We start from the raw sequence: 21,677 nt of genomic DNA, 5'->3' as shown, positions 1-21,677 counted from the left end.
CACTGTAATAAAATGCTAATCTAGCTTCTGAGAATGAAAACAGAAAGCAGTGAAAACTTGTAACCCCCATTCTATATTGTTCACATCTTTGTTAGCTTCATCAGCAACATAAGGCTGAAAACGTCATTAAAACTAATACATACAATGCTTAGTAATTATATCACGGTGTGTTTTTTACATTAACCGAATCATATTAAATTACTAATATATTTTTCATGGTTTTCTATGTATTTAATGAGTATGTTGGTGTACGGAATGTTTTCCGCAACTGAATAAATGTTTTTAAAAAGTATTTTTATTCTCCAAAAATACAGCTTCCAAATTCTTATAAAGATAAATAAAAAAAAAAAACTATTTGTATTGTGAAAAATTTTTTGAAGACATCAGAAAGCCTTCTGAATTTTTGTTTTCTTGTCAATCTTAAATGTTGGTATTAGTAATCTGGAAATTTTGTATTTGGATGAAATTTTGCTTTTTAATTTCATCCACATTGATGTTTTTTTTTTTCTGAAATGTAATTTTACACCCCCCCCCCCCCCCTTTTAAAAGTAAAATCTACTTAAGTGAAATCTTGAATGAGTACAAACGATTAGTAACCATGGCGACGAAAATTTGACTTCTTAGTAAATATTGAAACAACGAGCTAGAGTTATTCTTGTCATCATGACAATCTGAAAAATCAGAGCAACATCAGCTTTGTTCAAGTAAGGATAATAAGCATTCGCAATTGAACAAAAAAAAAAAAAAACTTATTTTTTTCCGGAAGAATAAATATTGTCCTGAATTTTAGTTGTTTTCCAAAAATGCTAGCGCGGTTGGAGAAATAATATTTAAGCAACGTACTTCAAAAAATATAAAACATGTTTTTTAATTGTAAAGCTTGATTCGCTCTAAAAAGTATGGAATAACACAAGTACATGATTTCTTGATTGAAACACTCAAAACCTGCAGTTAATCACAATATCGATATATTTAAGCTATTTCCAAAACAGCTAATTAAAAATAAGTATTTTAACTTTTTTTTTTTCATTGTTTCTGGCAATAAATAAAAACTTGAGGTACAACGCAGGAATTATGACACAAAATATAAGTTAGGAAATAGTTTTTAATAAAAAATAAAATTAACCACGATTCACATTGCTGTTCTGGAAAATAAAAATTATGCTATTTTATTTCTCACGTAGTGTTTTAAAAACTGTATAATATCGTACATGTCTTAAAAGAAGGAGTAATATTGCGACCCCATAAGAAACGTTTCACGACTCTATTTGGGGTCAAATTATGCATCGTTTTCCTCCTTAGGAAGTTTTCTAAAGAGAAATACAGTAAAATCCTATTACAACGTATACTAATGCAACGAAATACTTGTTTCAACCAAATAAATTTCCAGTCCCGATTCTGAAATTCGATGGATTTTACTGTATATTATGAATTACATGTTCAATGTGTATCTACCTTCTAAAGAAATTTGATGAGTCTGGCTCTTAAGGCTCTTCTATACCGTCCATCTTGGATTTCGACGCTAATGCTTTCTCTACGGGAAAATCTGCTACCTATGCAAAGCATAACACGAGAAATTACTGGAATATTTTCATGCGGTTTGTTTTAAACGATGGCTATGACACAGAACTAGATATGCGCTTTTTTGTTTTTTCTATAATTATTTTGAAATTTTTTTAATAGCATTTTAAAACTTTAAACGACTATTTTAACACGTTTGAAAAATGATATGGAAAAACTGAAAAAGGAGCGCAAGAGATTGAACTTTTCTCTTTAAAAACATATTTTGAGTTTGTTTCTGAGACAATTTGTTCTATTGATATTCTCCACGGAGTAAAGCCTTGTTTTCGAAAAACTGCGAAAAACACGCCTTTCACCAGACCACACCCATTTCCTCCCACTTTGAGCTTTGAGGGACCACTTCCTCTTCTCCCCCCCCAGGGTCTTCAGGGTCTTGTCTGCTGCTTCTCCGTTCCTCGCTCTACCTCAATGACAGGCAATAAATTACTGGCTAATGACCATTCATTCCTTGTCGTTTTGTGTGTTGGTCTTGTATCTGTGTGACATCGATGAAATTCGTTCTAAAAAGAACAGTATTTTTCTTCTTTCGAGTTCTATGCGATAAGTTTTTGAAATTATTTAGGTGATATATTTTTCAATGCTGTTTTAATATAAGTACCCCCCCCGTTTAAATGTAGAAGTTATTTTGTTTGAAAAATCAGTGAAAATTACCGCATTTTATAATGGGAAAAAAATTCGAAATGCCATTTTTATTTATGTATTTCTTTATTAAATTAATAATTTTAAAAAAATACCGCCAAGTACAGTGATTGCGATTTATATCTCGATGTGAAATTTGCAAAAATATAAACCAATTCACATAAAATACACTAGCCACATTAGGGGAAGTGGCGAGTAAATCATGAAATTTCCCTCTCCTGAATGTATGTGCAAGTAGAACGAGATTAATCTGGCGATTATACATATTCCGCAGAGATTATTCAAAATGGAGTTGTTTCCTTCAGTCAAAAAGTACTAATTTTTAGTCATTGAAATTGATAGAATAAGCAAAAAAAAATATTAAATAACATGAAGCGAGAAAAAAACTTTCATTTTCCAGACGCTTATTTTTTAATGAATTTTTTAACATGTCCGATTTTGAAAATAAGACGTGGTCTTTATGACGTCACAAATGATGTACTTAGGTGCATCTGTGTACTGCGTTTTCACGTTATTGTAATCAAGAAGCGAATTAAATATTGCGCTCTACGCTTGTTATCAACCATATCGTTGCCATTACACTTGAGTAAAAATGCGAATTAAATATTAAGCTCTACGAATGGCAACAGTGAATGGCATTTCATCATTTGTGATGTCATCGGCAGAAGCCGTAAATAATAAAAGCGCACCGATTAAAATAAATTTTTAAAATTATTAAAATTAGTCAAATTATTTAAAAAAACGGTCAGATCGTATTGCCAACTCCAGAGCTCGAATACGCTACCATTGCGGTGATTAAACAATACTAAAGAAAAAGGTAAAACATTCCATTCCACGTGTTTTCTTTGGGGTAAATTACAGGCTTCAGACAGTTTGTGGTGTAATGTAATTTCAGAAGAATAGAAAAGAAAGCTTCCCACAAACACGATCAAAAATTACTGTCATTTACTAAGCGTCAAAGCAGGGGAAATAGTCTTTACTAATAATAAAGCTGAAAGTCTGTCTGGATGTCTGGGGATGCTGGTTGTCTGGATCTCTGTGACGTGCATAGCGCCTAGACCGTTCTGCCGATTTTCAGGAAATTTGGCACAAAGTTAGTTTGTAGCGTGGGGGTGTGCACCTCGAAGCAGTTTTTCGAAAAATTCGATTTTTTTCTTTTTCTATTCCAATTTTAAGAACATTTTCACGAGCAAAATTATCATACGATGAACGAGTAAATTACCAAGTTATCATAACGTGGAACAGTAACATGGTGTAAGCCAATTGGTGAAAAATTCACCATACATTTTTTGTAATTATACAGGCGAACCATAAGACCTTTTAATTTTCTACTACGGGCAAAGCCGTGTGGGTACTACTAGTATTTAATATTTATCAACTATATTCCTTGACTCGTAGTGGTGAATATAATAAAAGTCCATAGCTTTACTAAAAATCAAGTCAATTTGTAAAGAAAAAATATTTTGCTTGACAATGTTCCAGAACTAACAATATTAATTAAAAATAATCATCTCTTTCTGGAAGGATCAGATATATCACACACAACGATGCCTTTGAAAATGAAGTTTAGTGAAACAGTTGGTAATAATTCTCTGAAAGTCATAGCAGAATGAGTCTGAATAGGTTATCTTACAAGAAAATGTTTTTCTTTAGAATATTGGCTTAGTTTGCTTTTTGATATGGAGGCTTTGTGTGTTGTGCATTTACTTTCAGATCTTTAATTTTTAAGACTTTGACATTATCTAGAATTCTAAATATGTAATTAAATTTGAAGTTCCGTTTTGTTTAGGTAAAAATTAAATAGTTAATAATATAAACTTTTTTTTAATAGAATTAATACTATTATCTAATATACATTTTCCAAGGTAAGAAATGAAAGTAATGTACAATAATCCTAATTTTATTGCAATATCCACGAAGAATAGGAAATTATGTGAATAAACTAGTAAATTTGACAAACATTACATAATGTATCATATTTACCAAGTCTATTGAAAATTATGAATAATCGTCGCTAGTTATATATAATCAACAGTTTGTTTCCGTTACACACCACACGTAAATAAATAAATAAATAAATATATATATATATATATTATATATATAAAGAATATGTGTGTATATGTGTATATGTATGTTCCCTATACAAATCCACACTTTTCGTCGGATCTGGACCAAATTTGGCCGGAAGGTACTTGGGCACCAGAGTAGGAATGTAGGGGATTGAAAAAGGAACTAGGCATCAAGGACGGTCAAATGAAAACAATTAGCAATCGTGATTGCTCAAAAAACGCCAAATGTGTCGCAAAGTTGGCGACAAAACTTGGTGAACCAAAAGCTTGGCGAGAAAATTGCCAAATGTTTGTATAAATTATAACACTACTTGAGTTTGCATTGAATTAACATTGACTCCCCCCCCCCCCCAAAAAAAAGGTGCAAATGACCCCTTTCGGAACATCTGAATGAAACCAAAATGGGAGGTGCACAACTAGACCCCACTAGGAGTCTACGTACCAAATTTCAACTTTCTAGGACATACCGTTCTTGAGTTATGTGACATACATACGCACTTACGAACATACGGACGTCACGCGAAAAGTCGTTGTAATTAACTCGGGGAATGTCAAAATGGATATTTCAGGTGTTTAGGCACATATTCGTGTGTGGTTGGGTTGGAAAAAAAAACTCAATATTCATTCGTGGGTGAGCAAAATGGAAATTAAGTCCGAATTTTTGAGATAATTTTTTTTCGTGAATACAATACTTCTTTTTTTGTAAGTAAAAAAGCTTTAAAATCACCAGGAAAAAATTAAAAATCACTGCTAAGCCTAATGGAACAGAAATTTTAAATCAGAAAATTATCGTTTGCGCAATCTTATTTTAAAGCAGCGTTTAGAAGGTTGCCAGTTTTTTTTCTCTTTTGTGACTAAATAAAATTTTGGTTTTCGTTTTGAGGTAAAATTTTCCCCTTTTGATTATTATTTGGCGATTTTTCTTTCTTTTTTTTTTTCAGGATTTTAGTTGTATTTATGGAGGGTTGCGTTTAATTTTTTTCGGGAACTTTTGATTTGCCGTTTTCTTTCTTTGAGAATGATTATTTCCACACAAAAAAAATTGAAGATATTCCTGTGAGAGGGGGCACCAAATTTTGCCAGGGCCTGGGCATCACTTTGGGCTGAGCGGGCCCCATAGGATACTGGATATAATGAAAAGTTCTTTTTTTTTCCTTCTTTGGTTGGAGAGATTCCCCCCATTTGGAACATTTTTGATTGGTAGTGAAAGGCGCCTTTTTGACTCTGGCACCGTAGTGCGCCTCACGACCTCGCACATAAGGACGGCGCGGCCATGGATCTACTATCTTAATTCACAATGGTTTTTTCGAACTCTTTTAATGTTTCATTTAAATAAAGTTTTTTTTTTTACAATATCAATTTATCAGTCATTATAACTGTGAAAAAAAAGGAAAGAAGGAGGACTGCGAACAAGAAAGTTCACTATAGCAATACTGTCATCAGCCAGTATCTATCTTTTTCCCAGATAATTGTTTTTTTAAATTTTCATATTATTTTGTGTTCCTCCTATACTCAAGATGGAAAGGGATCACATTTGATTAATCCAATTAATTTATATATATATATATATATATATATATATATATATTCAAATTCATGCATTTTTTTCCTCCCCTGTGACTTTAGAGCCACAGGTGAAAGTATTTTTTCTAAGAATCAACGAAGTCATGACGAATGCAGCACCTCGTATTAAAATGCTTCTCCTTTGAAGAATGTACATATTTCAAGAATTATCATTACTTTTATTTTCGTCTTGATCATTTGCGCATGCTCACAATCAAAGAACTCTATTCACAATTTACAATGCATTTTCCGAACTCTTTTGATGTTACATAAAGTCGATTTTTGCAAAGCGAATTTGTCTATCTTCGCAACTGCGTGAAAAAGAAATGAGACTGCGAACACGGAAAGTTGAGTTGTGGTAATACAGCCATCAGCAATTAATTTAGTATCTCACAACCTTTTTTCTCCGATCAATGTTTTTGGAATTTTCATATTATTTTTGTTTTCCTCCAATACTCAAGGTGGAACAGGATCATATTTTGATTCATTCAATTTCATGTATAAAGTGATGCTTTTCCGCCAGATAGCTATTTAAAAACCCCAAGTGGAAGTATTTTTTCAAAGAATCAAGAAAGCAATGACGCCTGCAGCACTTCATATCAAAATAATTCTCGATAGTACAAGAAGTATCATTAGTTGAACTTTCGTCTTGATCATTTGCGCATGCTCACAATCGAAGAACTTTTTTTCACAATTTACAATGCATTTTTCCGAACTCTTTTGATGTTACATAAAGTTTATTTTTTGCAATGCGAATTTGTCAATCATCGTGACTGCATGAAAAAGAAATGATACTGCGAACATGAAAGCTGAGTACGGTGATACTGTCATCAGCAAGTATGATTTAGTACATCAACAGGGGCGGATCCAGAAATTTTTTGTAAGGGGGGGTCAAGTTTCAATGGATATCGTTATTATTCCTACGTAAAAAAGTAGCAGTTAATCAGGGTTGCCTATCATTCCATGCAGGAGAGCGTACCGCCTCATATGCTACGGAGTACTCCCCCCCCCCCAAGTCAAAACCCCATTCAAATTACCTCCCCTCCCCCTAAATTTTCAATGCCACAGCCTGAGCCATGGATTCATATTCCCCTCAAAACGTTCATCAAAAGTCACATTTCTTTCGGCAGATATGCTGGTCATGTCACCATAAACTTTGATTATATGAGATAACATCTATAAATAGTAGGAAAAGGCACACATGACACGCACAACATGTGGTTTGAGGGGGAGGAGAACTGGGAAAAAAGTTAAGCTCATTAGAGAAATTTGCGCTTTTGAAAATGAACAAAGAAATCAAAATAGCAATACCTCAGTAAACAAATCCAGTCAATTCTTTGAATTATGACGCGCTAAAAAGAACTACCTTACAGAACCGAGCAAAAAAAAAAAAAAAAAATGTTGACATTGATTCCATGTACTATTTTTTCGGATGTAAAAAATTGAAGTTTAATAATAATCATAATGACATTCTTCTCACAGGGGGTGAGCTGACCCTTTGACCCTTACTTAAATTTCAGTATAAATTTCTATTTTAGTCACCCCTGAAAGAATTTTTAATACTGCATTCAGGTACATACAAGTTAATTATTGCGTTGTTTTTTGCGGCTGGATGTGCGTAAGTATCTCTCATAAGTTTTAACTCAAAAATGGTAACCTGTAGAAGGTTAAAATTTCGTATGTGGGGTCTGCGTACATTCCAGTTGTGCTATTCCCTTTTTGTTTTCAGTCGGGTGTTCTAAAAGGCCTATTTACTCACTTTTTGTGGCTATCAATTACTTATTTCAATGCAAAACTTTATTGCATCTGAGACTGATCATTTGGGGATACATTGCCGAATTGGAGACCTACTTGGAAACAAATATGAGATGGCGAAACCGATTTTTGTGATTTTGTTATAGATTCCCGTTGAACCGACGGTAATTTTTAATTTTTAGATTTTTTTTTTTTTTTGCCATCGACCATCGACCTCGGCCATCGGTCATTTTGAGAAAAACAATCGGCCATCTTTGAACAATCGGCCAACAATCGGAATCGGCCCATCGGCCAAAAATTGCCATCGGTCGAGCCCTAGTATAAAGTGATGCTTTTTTTCTCCCAAATGGCTCTTTAAAACACTAATTGAAAGTATTTTTTCAAAGAATCCAGAAAGCAATGACGCCGCCAGCAGCACTTCATATCAAAAACATTCTCGATATTTCAAGAAGTATCATTAGTTGAATCTTCGTCTTGATCATTTGCGCATGCTCACAGTCAAAGAACTCTATTCACAATTTACAATGCATTTTCCGAAATCTTTTCATGTTATATAAAGTTTATTTTTGCAATCCGAATTTGTCAATCATCGTGACTGCATGAAAAGAAATGAGACTGCGAACAAGAAGGTTCAGTATGGTGATACTGTCACAGTAATTTAGGGCCACAGTACTCTTTTTCCTTGATCATTTTTTTTTTTTGAATTTTCATATTATTTTGTTTGCCTCCAATACTCAAGATGGAACGATATCAATTCATTTGATTTCATGTATAATTTTTTCTCACCTTTTGCACTTTGTTTCCCCACTTTGGATAAACAAGTCTTCTCGTTTGCGTACAGCAAATGAGACTGAGAACAAGAAAGTTCCTCATAGTGATAATTACTTCGGCACATAAATTGAGTGCCTCACTGTCTCCCCTTTCGAATAATGCTTATTTAATTTTGTGTCTCTTGCAATCTATTTTTTCCTATTATTCTCGAGATTGAACATGATCATACATTTGATTCATTGAATTGATGCATTTTTTTTTTCTCATATGACAGTTTTGAACTCTAAACAAAAATCTTTTTCAAAAATATTAACAAAACCATGTTCCTTCCCTTTTTTTTAGGAAAATCTTTTTTCTCGTTTCATGATTGATGGCAATCTTTTTACAATAGCGTAGTTGTTGGTACACGTAAATATTTTTCGAGACGCTTTCATGATAGATAACGTTTTTCATTTGTATACTGTGCTACTCATATAGTTTAACGCCACTCTATTTTCATAAGGAGTTTTATTAATTTCCTACTATGTGAACAAAATGTTTAAATAACAGAGAGTGTCAAACTGAAAGAAAAAAACATTCTTTGCCTCAAGATCAAGAAATCAAATTTTTACGATGCGGAAATTCCTAAATACCACTTGCTGACTATTTTAAACCACTGTACGTTTTCTTACACTTTATTCATTCTTTCGAAGTATATTTAAACCATTAGAGTTCAATTACTTACGTTTTATTATATGCATTGGTAAAATTTGTGAACATATAATTTTTATTCTTTTAACAATACGCTCAATGAATTGAAATTATCTTAAAATGTTGATGAATAGGCACATCGACGAAAGTTTGAATTGAAGTAGGCTTTTATCCAAGAAAAACAACAGTAAAATTCTCAATTTGCAGTCAGAGCGTGATAAAGGGCTTTTGTACGCAGTAACATGGCTTTTCTCAGATTTAAATCAAGCGTTGATTCTGCATGCAACTGTCAAAAATACTAAGCTCTGCAATAATCTGCTTTTAGCATTACTGAGAGGTGGCATTTCATTCTAATTATTTAGTACACGTGTATAAAAAATGAAAACCTTAGTGGGTATTTATCAGTGGCGCACACAAGGGTGCAGGGGGTCAGGACCCCTCCCATAGGTCTTGCTTTTTCCCCCGATTGATTACGATTCTATATTTTGTGCGTGAAATAATTTCAAACAAAGGTAACAATAACTTCTGTTTTAATAAGTGAAAAAATAAAACCCTCATGTTAAGAGATTTTTTAAAATAATGTGCACTTAGCCTATGAGAAGAAGAATGGGGATTATAAATGAATACACAGTAATAACTATGTTTTTAGTTTTGTGATTACAAATTGAAATGAGATCCTTTGAACTTGAATTCATTTTTTAATTATGAGAAAAATAAAAGCGTAAATTATTTAACTTCTGGTTATTTCTTTACTTAATGCTAATATTTATTCATTAGCTTATTTTTTACTGTTTTTTGTTCTCGGGAATCGATAAAATCAAGTCAATATGTTTGACGGCGTAATAATGGAATGAGACTTTCGACCTTGGACCCTCCCTTTAAAAAATTCCTGTGCGCCACTGGTAATATGGTATCCTTCTGATCACTAAAAAGACAACAGCATTTTTTTTCTCTTCCTGTTTTCTATCGTGCCAACATGCAGATTCGTCAGTTTCTTTCTTTCCTCTTTTGATGCGCAGAAAATTCATAGACAAAACAAAAGCATAATTTTCTAATTAAAAACTGCACAGAAAATCCTTGTACAGGGCGTGAGTGTTTTCGAAAGATTTACTCTTTATGCTTTTTTTATTAATTGTAACATTCATCAAACTAGCAATCAGCAAACCTAACTACACAACTACCAAATGTTTTTATTTTATGCTCACACCGACATCCGCAGAAATTCTTCGACATTTTTCTATGATTGTTTTGCTTTTCTTTTCAAGAATAGTTTCAGAAATTTCTGTAAAAAGTAAAGCAATCTTTTATCGATAAAGTTATAAAGATCATCAGTGTTCCGTTCGCCCCCTCCCCCTCAATTATATATTGAAAAATACATAAATGAATGAACTGAACGAATAAATATAAAACAAATTAAAAAAAATGAAGATTATGCCGCCCATGAATTGCAAAACAAATACAGAATTCGATTCGAAGAGTAAATGTAAAGAATTGTCCAGCGATTCCAAAGTTTTCAAGTAAAAGTGAGAAGGGTGGTAGAATAGAATAGGAGAATTGGATTCTTTTTTCTTCACCCTCATACTCGTCAGTTCTTTCCGCTACGCCGATCTGTTGTCGTGGTGGGAAACAGGCCGGAGGGGGGGGGGACATGTTTTGGAACTAGCTCTCTGCCCTCGTCCGACCGCAAAAGGAGTACCGATGGGGACAGCTTAGATTTACGACTGTCCTTTCAACAACTCAATGATTGACGTTGTCCATCATGAAATCTGACCAATTAGCAGTGCAAAAAAAATCGAGTTAGACCCTCCCAGATACACCCCTTGTGTTGCCACAGATTTCGTGTTTTCGTCGAATCTGATTTTACGGAGAGGTTTAGAAGAGCCTTAAAGACACAAATAATTTTCAAAAACGTTTGTTGAGCTGTGGAAAGCACTTTATGTGTGTACATTTGTAGCAACATAAAACACATGTAAAACGATGCAAAATACCTAGCATCTGGAATACAATTTAATCTATATATAAAAATATTTTTCTACTGGAAGGGAAAAATGACAACTTTTCGCATTCGAAAGCATTGTAACAATGTTCATTATATTGTTAATAAACAATTTGACTTAGAAATATCCCTTTCAAATCTGTTTCTCAAACCACAAATTTGAAAAAAAGCAGATGTTGCTAATTTAACAGCTAATAGCACGCATCTACATGGATTCACTTTCAAAAGCACTTGATTCTTCAAGAAAGCCTTAGGAAAAGAGGAAAGAAGAAAGGACGTCCAGCGAAGGTCATTGAGGGGAACTAATGAGAGGGTAATAAATCTTACACCCCATTAGTGCTCACCCCTCAAAAAGGGGAGTTTACTATAGTAGGCGGAGCGAATGCAAAAAGTGAACGTATTTTGAAATTTTTTTCAATAGTTAGAACCCGATATTTGTTTAAAAAATGGTCGCATTATTTCAAACAAGATCTCAAAAGAGAGCTGGAAATATTTTGCCTGTCAGGGCGTTCTTAAAATTTCGATAGCACGAGTTGCAGATGTTTTACAGAGCGAAATGTCCAACAGTACTTCGTTTTCGAAGAAATTCATTTTTTCTCGAATTTTAAAAAATCGGAGAATGGACACATCGAAAAAGTAAAAACTAAAAGACACTGACATGGTCTTGAAAAATACTCAGAAAAAAAAATTGATCCGAAAACTTCACAGGAATTTGTAAAACAAGCTCCATTTTTCCCCGTAGGTTAACATTAGATCCGAATCTTTCAGACTCTCAGTGAAGAGTTAGCAAAATAAGATATGCTTTTCAAGTGTTTAATTATTTTTATAAAACCATAACAAAAGAAATATTTTGGAGAATGATGTTTCTTGCGCTCTGCTCCCTAAATATCTACACTGCTTAAACTAAATAGGTGTTTTGTACTCAGTAAAATATGCTGTTATTAATTATAGGAAGCCTTACTATTGGGTTATTAAACAGAAAAAGGCTATCAAAAATGTTTCTTTCCTTCAAGTATTTTACTTCTGCTTAACTTTCTCCCCTCTTTTTCGAAACTTCGCCACACATTCCTTCACTGGGAACAAAACTATGCCAAACGCCTCTGATTGACAGACCCCCAAAAGGGGTGTAGTGCGTTTCATTCATTTTCTCCCTGCGTAGGCGTGTGTGAAAGGATTATCAACTGCGGGAAGTAACTGGAGGGGGAAGGGAAGGACTGGTACAGACGTTGTACCACAGCCGTAGGAAGAGAACACTTTTTGTCGGTACAGCATATGTACCGCCGTTGGCTAAAGGTTAACATTAGATCCGAATCTTTCAGACTCTCAGTGAAGAGCACCCTTAAAGGACGCTTGTTTCAAATCGCGTATATCGGGAGAATCAATGTGTAAACATCAGAACGGCTTCGAACGACGTGTTTCGTCAGGAAGGAGGATGTGCCGTCAGAGCACGAGCGGAGATGATGTAATCTCCCGATAGCTCCGCGGCAAATCGAATGTTCTGGAAGCATCCAGACTGAGCTCTTACGTAGGCATATTCGGCGTGACGTGCATTGAGTGCACTGTATTATATAAGCAGGGGGAAATGAGAAGGAACTTACCTTCTTCTGCTCGCGTTTCTCATTTTCGACTGACGATAGTCGTATTTTTGAGAGGATCGTTCGCTGTTGAGGCGACGTCCTGCACTTAGGGGATGGCTTTTAGAATTTCGCCATGAGAGTTAGGGACTTAAAATTTTTTGAAACATTTTAGAGTAATTTATGTTAGGGTGTCAAATGTTTTTTTTTTTTTTGAAAAGATGTTCTTTTGGAACATGAAGGATGTTTTGAGTAGTGTTGAAATCCCTCATACTTATTTATATCATTTATCAATGTTAAAGATTATTTACAGTTGTTAATCATTGGATTTATTAATAAAATGATTTAGCCTTTCAACTTGAATTCTGACATTTCATTTCACTTGATAGCTATAGAAATGTGAAATAGAAAGGCATCTGCTAAACTTGGTGTTTACCTTCCTTGCGGGAGTTAGACACAATTTGTTAGGTCAACACTAAAGCGCCTTGTGCGCCTTCGTTTTTTTTTTTTTTTTTTTTTTTTTTTTGCGCCCTTGTTCCTGAGCTCCCCCCCCCCCCCTTTTTTTTTTCCTTTTACAGAAAAGGAAGTATTGTATTCACGAAAAAAAAATTCACTCAGAAATCGGCCTTAATATCCACTTTGCTCACCCCCAAATGAATGTTGAGTTTTTTTTTTTCAACTCAACCACATGTGGATAAGTGCCTAAGAATGTATAGACACCCGAAATATCCATTTTGACCATCCTCGAGGTAATTACAACGAGTTTTCTCATGATGTCCGTATGTACATATGTATGTATGTGCGTATGTGCTTCACATAACTCAAGAACCGTATGTCCTAGAAAGTTGAAATTCGGTACGTAGACTCCTAATGGGGTCTAGTTGTGCACCTCTCTCTTTGGTTGCATTTGAATGTCCCTATTTTTTCGAAATTTATATTTATTTCATTTTAGTTATTTATTTTTTTTATATTTATTTTTAGTATTTTTTTTCAACATGGGGCTCATAGAAATGAATCTGATACTTAGATTTTACTTCGAAAAGTAAATGATTGTACAGCAAAAAGTTCAATAGAAAACAAACTGTGGAAAAAAAAGAAGAAACAGTTCGTTTTGATGATTTTTTAAATATTTTAGGGGGGAGAACCACCCTGAGGGTCCCTCCTTGCTACAAATGCTCATGTTTTTAAATTTTTCTTTTATCTAGCCCCTCAGAAGAATGTTAACTATTAATATAATGCTACCTCCCACACCAAATAAAAATATTGGCTTATGAAAAAATTGGGAGAGGAAGAGGTTGATCTCCAGAACTCCAAAACAGGGTGAGTAATAGGGGGAAACAGTGGTCATATTCGCAGGTCCGGGTCTATAAATTTAGGACCCACTGCAACTAAATCTGCAGGTCCTCTCCCCAAAGGAAAGCAGTGTATATTTGCAACATTAAAAAGTCTTAGTGCTAGTTTTCATTTTTTTTTTTTTTTTTTTTTTCAGTTTCATGCGCCGTTAGGGCCTTTTAAGGTCATGCCCCCCCCCCCCCCACTGCGGGGCCTGCATGTACGCAGATGTGGGCTTGCATATTTGGATTCAGAGGGTCATTTTAAAAAATGACATTTTATACAACATTTTACAGAAACAACTGATACAATCGATATTGATAGTGTTGTTAAAGAATTTCCATTGATGAAAAGTAGAAAATTAAAATTTTAGGTTAAAAAGAAAAAATCTTTTCAAGTATAAAAAAATGTATCGATCAGGTAATTTTTAATCATTCTTTTCATTAAAAAGTTCAAGAAATACTACATATACACAGTTTTAGATCATGTTTTAAATGTTTTTATCTAGGAAAAATATTATCTCTCAGAATGCAATAATTTTTGAAAAATATTTATTAGAATTTGTTGATCAACAGTATTTTCTGTTGAAGTAAGATTATATTAAAATGTGAAACATGTTTTAGACAATAAAACCTTGTTTTCATTCTATAAAATATTAAGCATGTTGTTTTTTTTTTTTTTGTGTGTGTGTGTGGAGGGGGGAGACGGCATATAGCAGGACAATGTAAGAAGGGCGACAAATTTGGTGCCTGCCCCTTGCGGCAGAAACCTACGCTACGCCGCTGTCTATCAGTAGCACAAGGCATCTCCAGACATATTTGCATTATGATTACACTCTTTACAATGCTTCAGAAATTCCCAATTATAAAGTAACATTTTTGCATTACAACTGTTCTCTGGCAAACACCACTACAGTGGAGAGATTATTTTCCACTGCTGGACACATTCTTGTTCCAAAAGATGCAGGCTGTCTGACAAGAAGTTTCAAAATTTATTCTTTTTAAGTATCATTAAAAATTGATTTTGCAGGATGAGTTTGCAGGGGAAGGGGGGGGGGTTAGAATTGGTCTCTTAAAGTACATTTTGTTTCCCTTTTCTTCCCTTTAAAAAAATTTTAGCTTTAACTCCTGAAATTTCTGAGGTGGATCAAATTGAATGTTAAGATTACTTCATGACGAGAGATTGATGATGGTTTCATTATGTTATAAAGCTGATTTTAAAAGACTTCGATCTTTAAAAATACCATACAAACGAATTCAGACTGTTGAAAATTAGGAGTGTATGTGTTATCAAGCTCTCTAGCAGTGGCGGAAAATTGTTGCCGCTTTAATTTTGCAGTTTCATAGAATATTTCTCTCCTTTATGTTGCAAAACTGCTGCCATTTTTAAATTGTATGCATTTAATAAATTGTCTACTTTATGATTCCAATCGGTTTTTTTTTTAATTCTTATAATATTTTTATTTATTTATTCCATTTTTTAATTATCTTTTTAAAGAAACTCAACTACAGAAATGCATCTGAAAAAATCTGAAAATGACGAGGATGCTGGAGCAGATGAATCATTGTAAGAGCAATTTTATTTCTATTTTCAGATTTTTTTACTGCATAAATCAATCGTTCTGTTTTATGTTTAGCTATACAGTGAGAAATTGTAATTAAAGAGGGTTTTGTTAGATGTATATTACTCTTGTTGTTGATGGTTTTTATCTTTGATTCAAAGCTGATTTCATTTATTAAGTTATAAACTTAAGTTAGTTTGCCGTAATACTTCCAATAATTATGGTAAAGAGACTGCAATATTATTAGTCATCAACAAAAAAAATGCTTCTACGGCTAAATACATTTGCAATTCTTGTCCGTGTTCTTGCTCCCTTTATGAGTACAAATCACTTTAAGATGTCTTCCACCCAACTGTTGTCTTTAACAAGAACAATCCCTTGATTTTGACCTACTGAAACAGTGGAAAATCGCTTAACGAGAAGTTAACTGAAAAAAAATTGAATTTATGAAATTGAACTTGGAATATATGCAATATGACAAACTGCCGTGAAGCATGGCGATGGGACAGGATAAAAGAATAGACGATTAACAAAGCAACATCTTTATTAGGACATCACGAACAAGAATAAACATAACAGTTAGAAAACATTTATTCCGATTACAGTTACGCAGTGTTGCCAAAAAACACATATAATAAACTATACAGGGTAATCCGTTTTAACCTGCAAGACCTTTATTTTTCGGAACCGTTAGTCCTAGATGTGTACTTCCAATTGCAAAATTGTTCAAAATCAGATGCAGGGTTAAGGTAGCGTAAGTTTGAAGTGAAAATGTAAAAAAGTCAGAAAATACAAAATTTAACTTTTTATACGGACCCTGTGTCACCCCAACTTATATTTAGAGAAATAATCTCCATTGAAAACTATTACTGACACAAAAAAACTTGACATTTGTACAACCAAAACTCAAGGAGATATTCTATTTCAAAGTTTTAAGGAACCATACAGGATATGAGAGTGAAACTTATCGTCCTTTCAGAAGAATGACAGGTCGTTGAAGTAAGAAAACAAGGAACTTATATTTTTCATTGCTATTCAAAAATAAATAAAATGTTATGCCATGATGCGCAAAAATACGCTACAAAACCTCAAACAATTTGAAAACCACACTCTATGCACACATATAATTTTAAACATTTGTTAACGGCTATATTTCCCCCCAAAAGGTGTTATTGACGGCGAGTGAAAAGTGGTGTAAGTCACAAAACGCTGCGCTTCATATCTCGGTGAATATTGGTCGTACTAATTTCAAACTTTTTGCGTTGGAATTACTTTTCAATGGATATTATTTTCCTAAACATAAGTTAGGGAACCTGGGACCCTTATAAAAAGTGAAACTACTTTTGACTCATTTTTTATTTTTGCTTCAAGCTTTCAATATCTTAACTCTGCATCTGATTTTGAACATTTTTGCAATTGGAAGTATAACATCAAGGACTAACGGTTGCGAAAATAAAGGTCTTCCAGGTTAAAACGGAACACCCTGCATAAAAGTACTAATTGCTCCATAGAGAGATACATTGCAGAACTCAATGAAATAATGTGTGACTATTTGTTCACAATACATCCCCCCCCCCCTATAATTTCTCTCTTCATTCTATTTTAAGCTACAAATGCTCCACTTTTATGAAATGAGTGCTAGGATTTTTACAAGATGGTATAATGTGTGAGTTTTTATTTGTTTCTTACATTGAAAATCTTTTTTTTTTTTAACCTGAAAAACTCAAACAATTGATGGTAACTTTCAATATCTTTTGAAACATTTGATACTCTTTTGTCGACTCCCGCCATTTTCAATCATCAAATTTGAGGAATTTTGCAAAAAACTTTTTAACTATTTGATTCTGTGCTGTATGAATGTTGTTACATGAATGGGGAAGAGTTAATACCTATGTTTCTTTATTATTGTAAAGTTCTGCATTGTTAATTTTAAACTTTCAGTTTACGAAAAACAAAAAAAAAAAGAAAGAAAAAATGATATTTTGACCTTTTGATGATATTGGACATCTTTCCCCAGATTTTTGCTGTCCCCCCCCCCCCCCGATTTCAGTATATAACCCTGAAGCAGTATGAAAATTTTTAATTCTTTTTGTTTTAACAACAAGCAGGATTCCTTTATCATTCTAGGTGCTTACACGTTGAGTCATCTAAGCATGACTTTTTTAATGATAGCAAAAATCAGCACAGAAATGTGACATATGAGTGTGACACAACAAGAAATTGCACTAGATTGTCAAGATTCTAGAAAATCTAGGAAATGCATTATACCAATATATATAGGGGGAGATGGGGCAGGTTGGTTCACTTTTCTACTTTTCATTTTTTATTTCATCAAAAAATTAAATGAGCAGTTTGATTCTCAACCATGAGTTTCATTACATATTTTTTTTCAAAATCCGAATTTTTTTTGAAATTGTTCAATTCATTAACTTTTTCATATTAATTTTTTAACAGAACTCTAAAGCAGACTGACGTGCCCCGACCACAGGATACATTGGTCTGCATTGCAAAAATAATTTCTTTAACGATTTTAATAAAAAATAATATCCAATATTGTAATTTGGCTTATTTTTTTTGTTTAAGCATGAGAAACAATTAAGTTTAAAGATCAGTATAACAGGGGTGCTCACCCTCTAAGGGCAAGGGCACCCCCTTGTAAATAATGCAAAGACACCCCCCACAAGCTAGAGCCTCCTAAAAAGTGAAAAATACCCCTCAAAACACCCGCTAAAGATTTCAATGGCGCAGGCTGCGCCATGCCCCCTCCCCCTTGGTGGACACCCCTGAATATAACATATTAAAATATTAAATTGACCAACCTGTACTTTTACTCTATTTATGCCTGAACTATCTACATTTTCTCAAGAATCAGCATAACTTGGGTCTTCATCAACTTTACTATTGCTAATACTGTAACATTTATTTTTAAATTCTTCTAAAAGTTTTTGTTTTTTTGTACATTTTCTAAAAGTGGACCAACATGCCCCACATTCTTGGTCTGAAGAAATGCAGTCATAATTTTTTTCTTTATGAGAAAAAAATTGAAAATACTACAAATATTTACGAACTAAAAGAACTTATTTTAAGAGAGGAGTTCAGTTTATTATTCCATTCTTCATTAAAACCATTAAAAAAAGTAAAGTTACAGACTTGTGAAAACTACTCAGCACTGAAAAAATAGCAATAAAATATGTTTCTGAAATAAAGTTTGTTCAGTATAACTGTACTATGTGATTTTGTTATAGGATTTGTAGGACTATAGTTGCTATTTGCTGGTCAGAAATTTAAAAAAAAAATAATAGCATTAAAATTCTTAAGACCGGTTCAATGTGTCCCGTGATCTAACGAGATCACGGGACACATTGAACCGGTCGATCATCTCCCCTATTAATGAAGGAACTTGAGCATATATAATAAAGATATTTTGTTGGTTTTTCTGTATTTGAATGTTTAATTATTTTTCTTTAGTATGGATGAAACCGTAGATTACATGGAGCCTGCAGAAGTGCAAGTTGTAGTTGATGGCATTAACTCAGACATTCTAAAACTGGCAGAATTGAATGGCTGTAGTTACTATCTTGATGAAAAGTAAGTTTAAAACATGCCATTATATTAAAAATTGAAGTTATATATGTTGTTTTATATGCCACTGAAAATGAATGACTTCTCTAAGTTCTTATAAGTTGCAAATTATTAAGTGAAATAGGACCACTTGAAATGCTACATTGAAGTATTCTAAGGGCTTGTAATTCTAAAATCATGCCTCCTGTTTTGGGTTCTCGGCTGTTTTGAGTGTGATTCTGGGTCGTATGTTTAGGCTACTTTGTGTGAGAAATTTGTTAGGCAACATCTTGCTGCTAAGTTAGGAGAATTTCTTACAAAATAAACAAAAATAAATTGTGTTAAAAGGTAAAACCTAGTCTTTACCGCCGCCATTATTTTTAAGTTTCACTTTTTATTATTTAGCAATGTTGTCATTTGTTGCTTTTGATTTGAGGTTTTGAGGATAATGATGTTTGGTGTTCAAAAGTTTTGGATTTATTTCATTTTATTTAAGTTTAGGAGAAAAAAGAACAATTAGTTCTTGGAAATTTCAACATGTTCATATGATCCCATTCTGAATCCCCACATCAGCAGAAGGAAAAGGAGAGGCTAGACTTTTTTTTCTCTTGCTAAGATTAAAAGCTGTTAGACTCTTAGTTTTTAATGAAGCATTTTCTTTTGAAATGGAATTCTTAACCTCTTAACTGCGTAGCCCGAGCTGAGCTCGGGGTGAGGTTTATGTACCTTTAACTGTGTAGCCCGAGCCCCTTGAGTAGGGGCAGTGGACTTTCCTGCAGTACTCGAAGCAACTAACCGCGGGTGTCTTAAGATAAATTCCGAAAAAAGGAGCAACCGCGAGTAGGTGGAGAGTCAGTTGTCGATCTAATTTATTTCCGCTCACTGGACAGGCGCACGTGTTCGAGAGCTATGAGTAAGTTCATCCTAACGCTGCTTGAAATGGATGTGTACTCAGAAATTGTGTATTTTTAGATTGAAATTAGGTACTAAAAATGAATATTCTCGCAGAATACTGAAAATGAAGTTTTCATTATAATTAATTATCAAATACAAAAAGATCTGAATTAGAAATCTTAGTCTGAAATAAATATAAAAGTATAACTAGCGTCCCAGCATAAAATCTTTATTAATCTGTTCAAATATAAATAACCTGTCAATTATACTTTTTCAAAAATATCATAAATTTAATCTCTCTTATAAAATGAAAGTTCATGGCATAGCATCCCTAAGAACTCTAAGTGACACTATTGTCCGATGGAATATGAACTTAATCTAATAATGTGGGTTATTTCATGTATCTCTTATTTTTTATTATTAATTCTTTTCGATTTTTTGCGTTAAATCCGGAATTGAGAGGAAAATTTTCTTGTCACACAACACAGTTCCGTAAAATTAAATTTTTAATATTTGCAAAAAAGATCATGCTTACAAGTGGTTTAAAATAATGAAATAAAAGCACCATTTTGGTTTTAAAAAAATGCAAAGTCCCCCCCCCCCAAAAAAAAAATGCTGTCATCTGTTTTGGAGTTACAAGCCCGTTTTTCAAAGCAAAAAGATACAAGCTTATTGGTATAAAATGCATACTTTTCCATTAATTAAATTATTTTTTATGAAGTATGTAATACCATCACGAAACTCTTATGCTTTATCAACTCTTGAAGAGAAAGTATGAAAGGTTTTTAGAGCAAATTCAATGTGTTCAGAGTACTCCCCTAAACATTCGAGGTAATCTACATTACTTATCACTTAAAATTAATCCTGAACTTGGACTGATATTTGCAATTCAAGTCTTCTGAAATATATTTATTTACGAACTCTTACGACAAACCCCTCTCAAGATAAAATTCTAACTTGTTATACCGATATCTGTTATGCGCTTTTCTTTTCTCTACAGAATGCCTTTCCGTCAAGCTCTTAATAAATTTCCTAGTATGAAATAAATAAATATCTGAACTAAAAAGTAGATGGGGAAAAAATCAACAACTTTGGAAACAGCACAAGTTTACCAAAAGCTCCAGTTACATGTTTCGGGAAAGGGGGGGGTGGGGCAAGGAAGACCTTTTTCATAGAAAATTTTTTTAAACTTAGATATGGACTTTATTGGATGTTCTGATTACCTTATAACATTCAAAGCTCACATCTTCTTATATTACAAGTTTCTCATTGCAATCCTCCTCTTCACTGCAATACCCTTCTATCTGCACTTTTTTTTTTTTTTTTGCAAATTAGTGCTGTTTTAAGCGATGTTAAACTTATTAATCACCTAGTGCTTCAACTTTTTATTTAAAAATAGAAAAATATTACATATTGCACCTTTTATGCAAATGTTTTCAAAGGAAAATATTAATTATTTTAAGATGAAAGTGCGAAACGCTTCTCATACACCTGGTAAAGCTCGAACTGAAAAAACTGCAGAGAAACATGATGCATTATTATATATGCAGGGTGTCTCAGTTAAATGTTTCAGAGCTCCTAGGAGGGATGGGATGCATCCTGACGACTTGAAATTATATCACATTGCGGGGTCGGAAATTCTTTCTCTACCCGAGAAATTCGACATATGCCAGAAGTATTGTGCGAGT

General features: G+C 33.4%; 1 protein-coding gene across 1 annotated transcript in view; it reads left to right on the top strand.

Moving 5' to 3' along the window:
• The window catches only part of LOC129218916 (uncharacterized), a 179,146-nt gene that overhangs the window by 96,264 nt on the left and 61,205 nt on the right, over window positions 1–21,677 (top strand). The window contains exons 4-5 of the mRNA XM_054853236.1: window positions 15,471–15,539; window positions 19,003–19,122. Coding sequence (XP_054709211.1) covers window positions 15,487–15,539; window positions 19,003–19,122 — 173 coding nt within the window. The 5' untranslated portion in view covers window positions 15,471–15,486. The remainder of the gene's footprint in view (window positions 1–15,470; window positions 15,540–19,002; window positions 19,123–21,677) is intronic.

This window comes from Uloborus diversus, chromosome 3 (genome assembly GCF_026930045.1).
Source record: "Uloborus diversus isolate 005 chromosome 3, Udiv.v.3.1, whole genome shotgun sequence".
Lineage (NCBI taxonomy): Eukaryota > Metazoa > Arthropoda > Arachnida > Araneae > Uloboridae > Uloborus > Uloborus diversus.
Note: the sequence above shows the minus strand (reverse complement) of the source record. Positions and strands in the feature narration are given on the sequence as shown.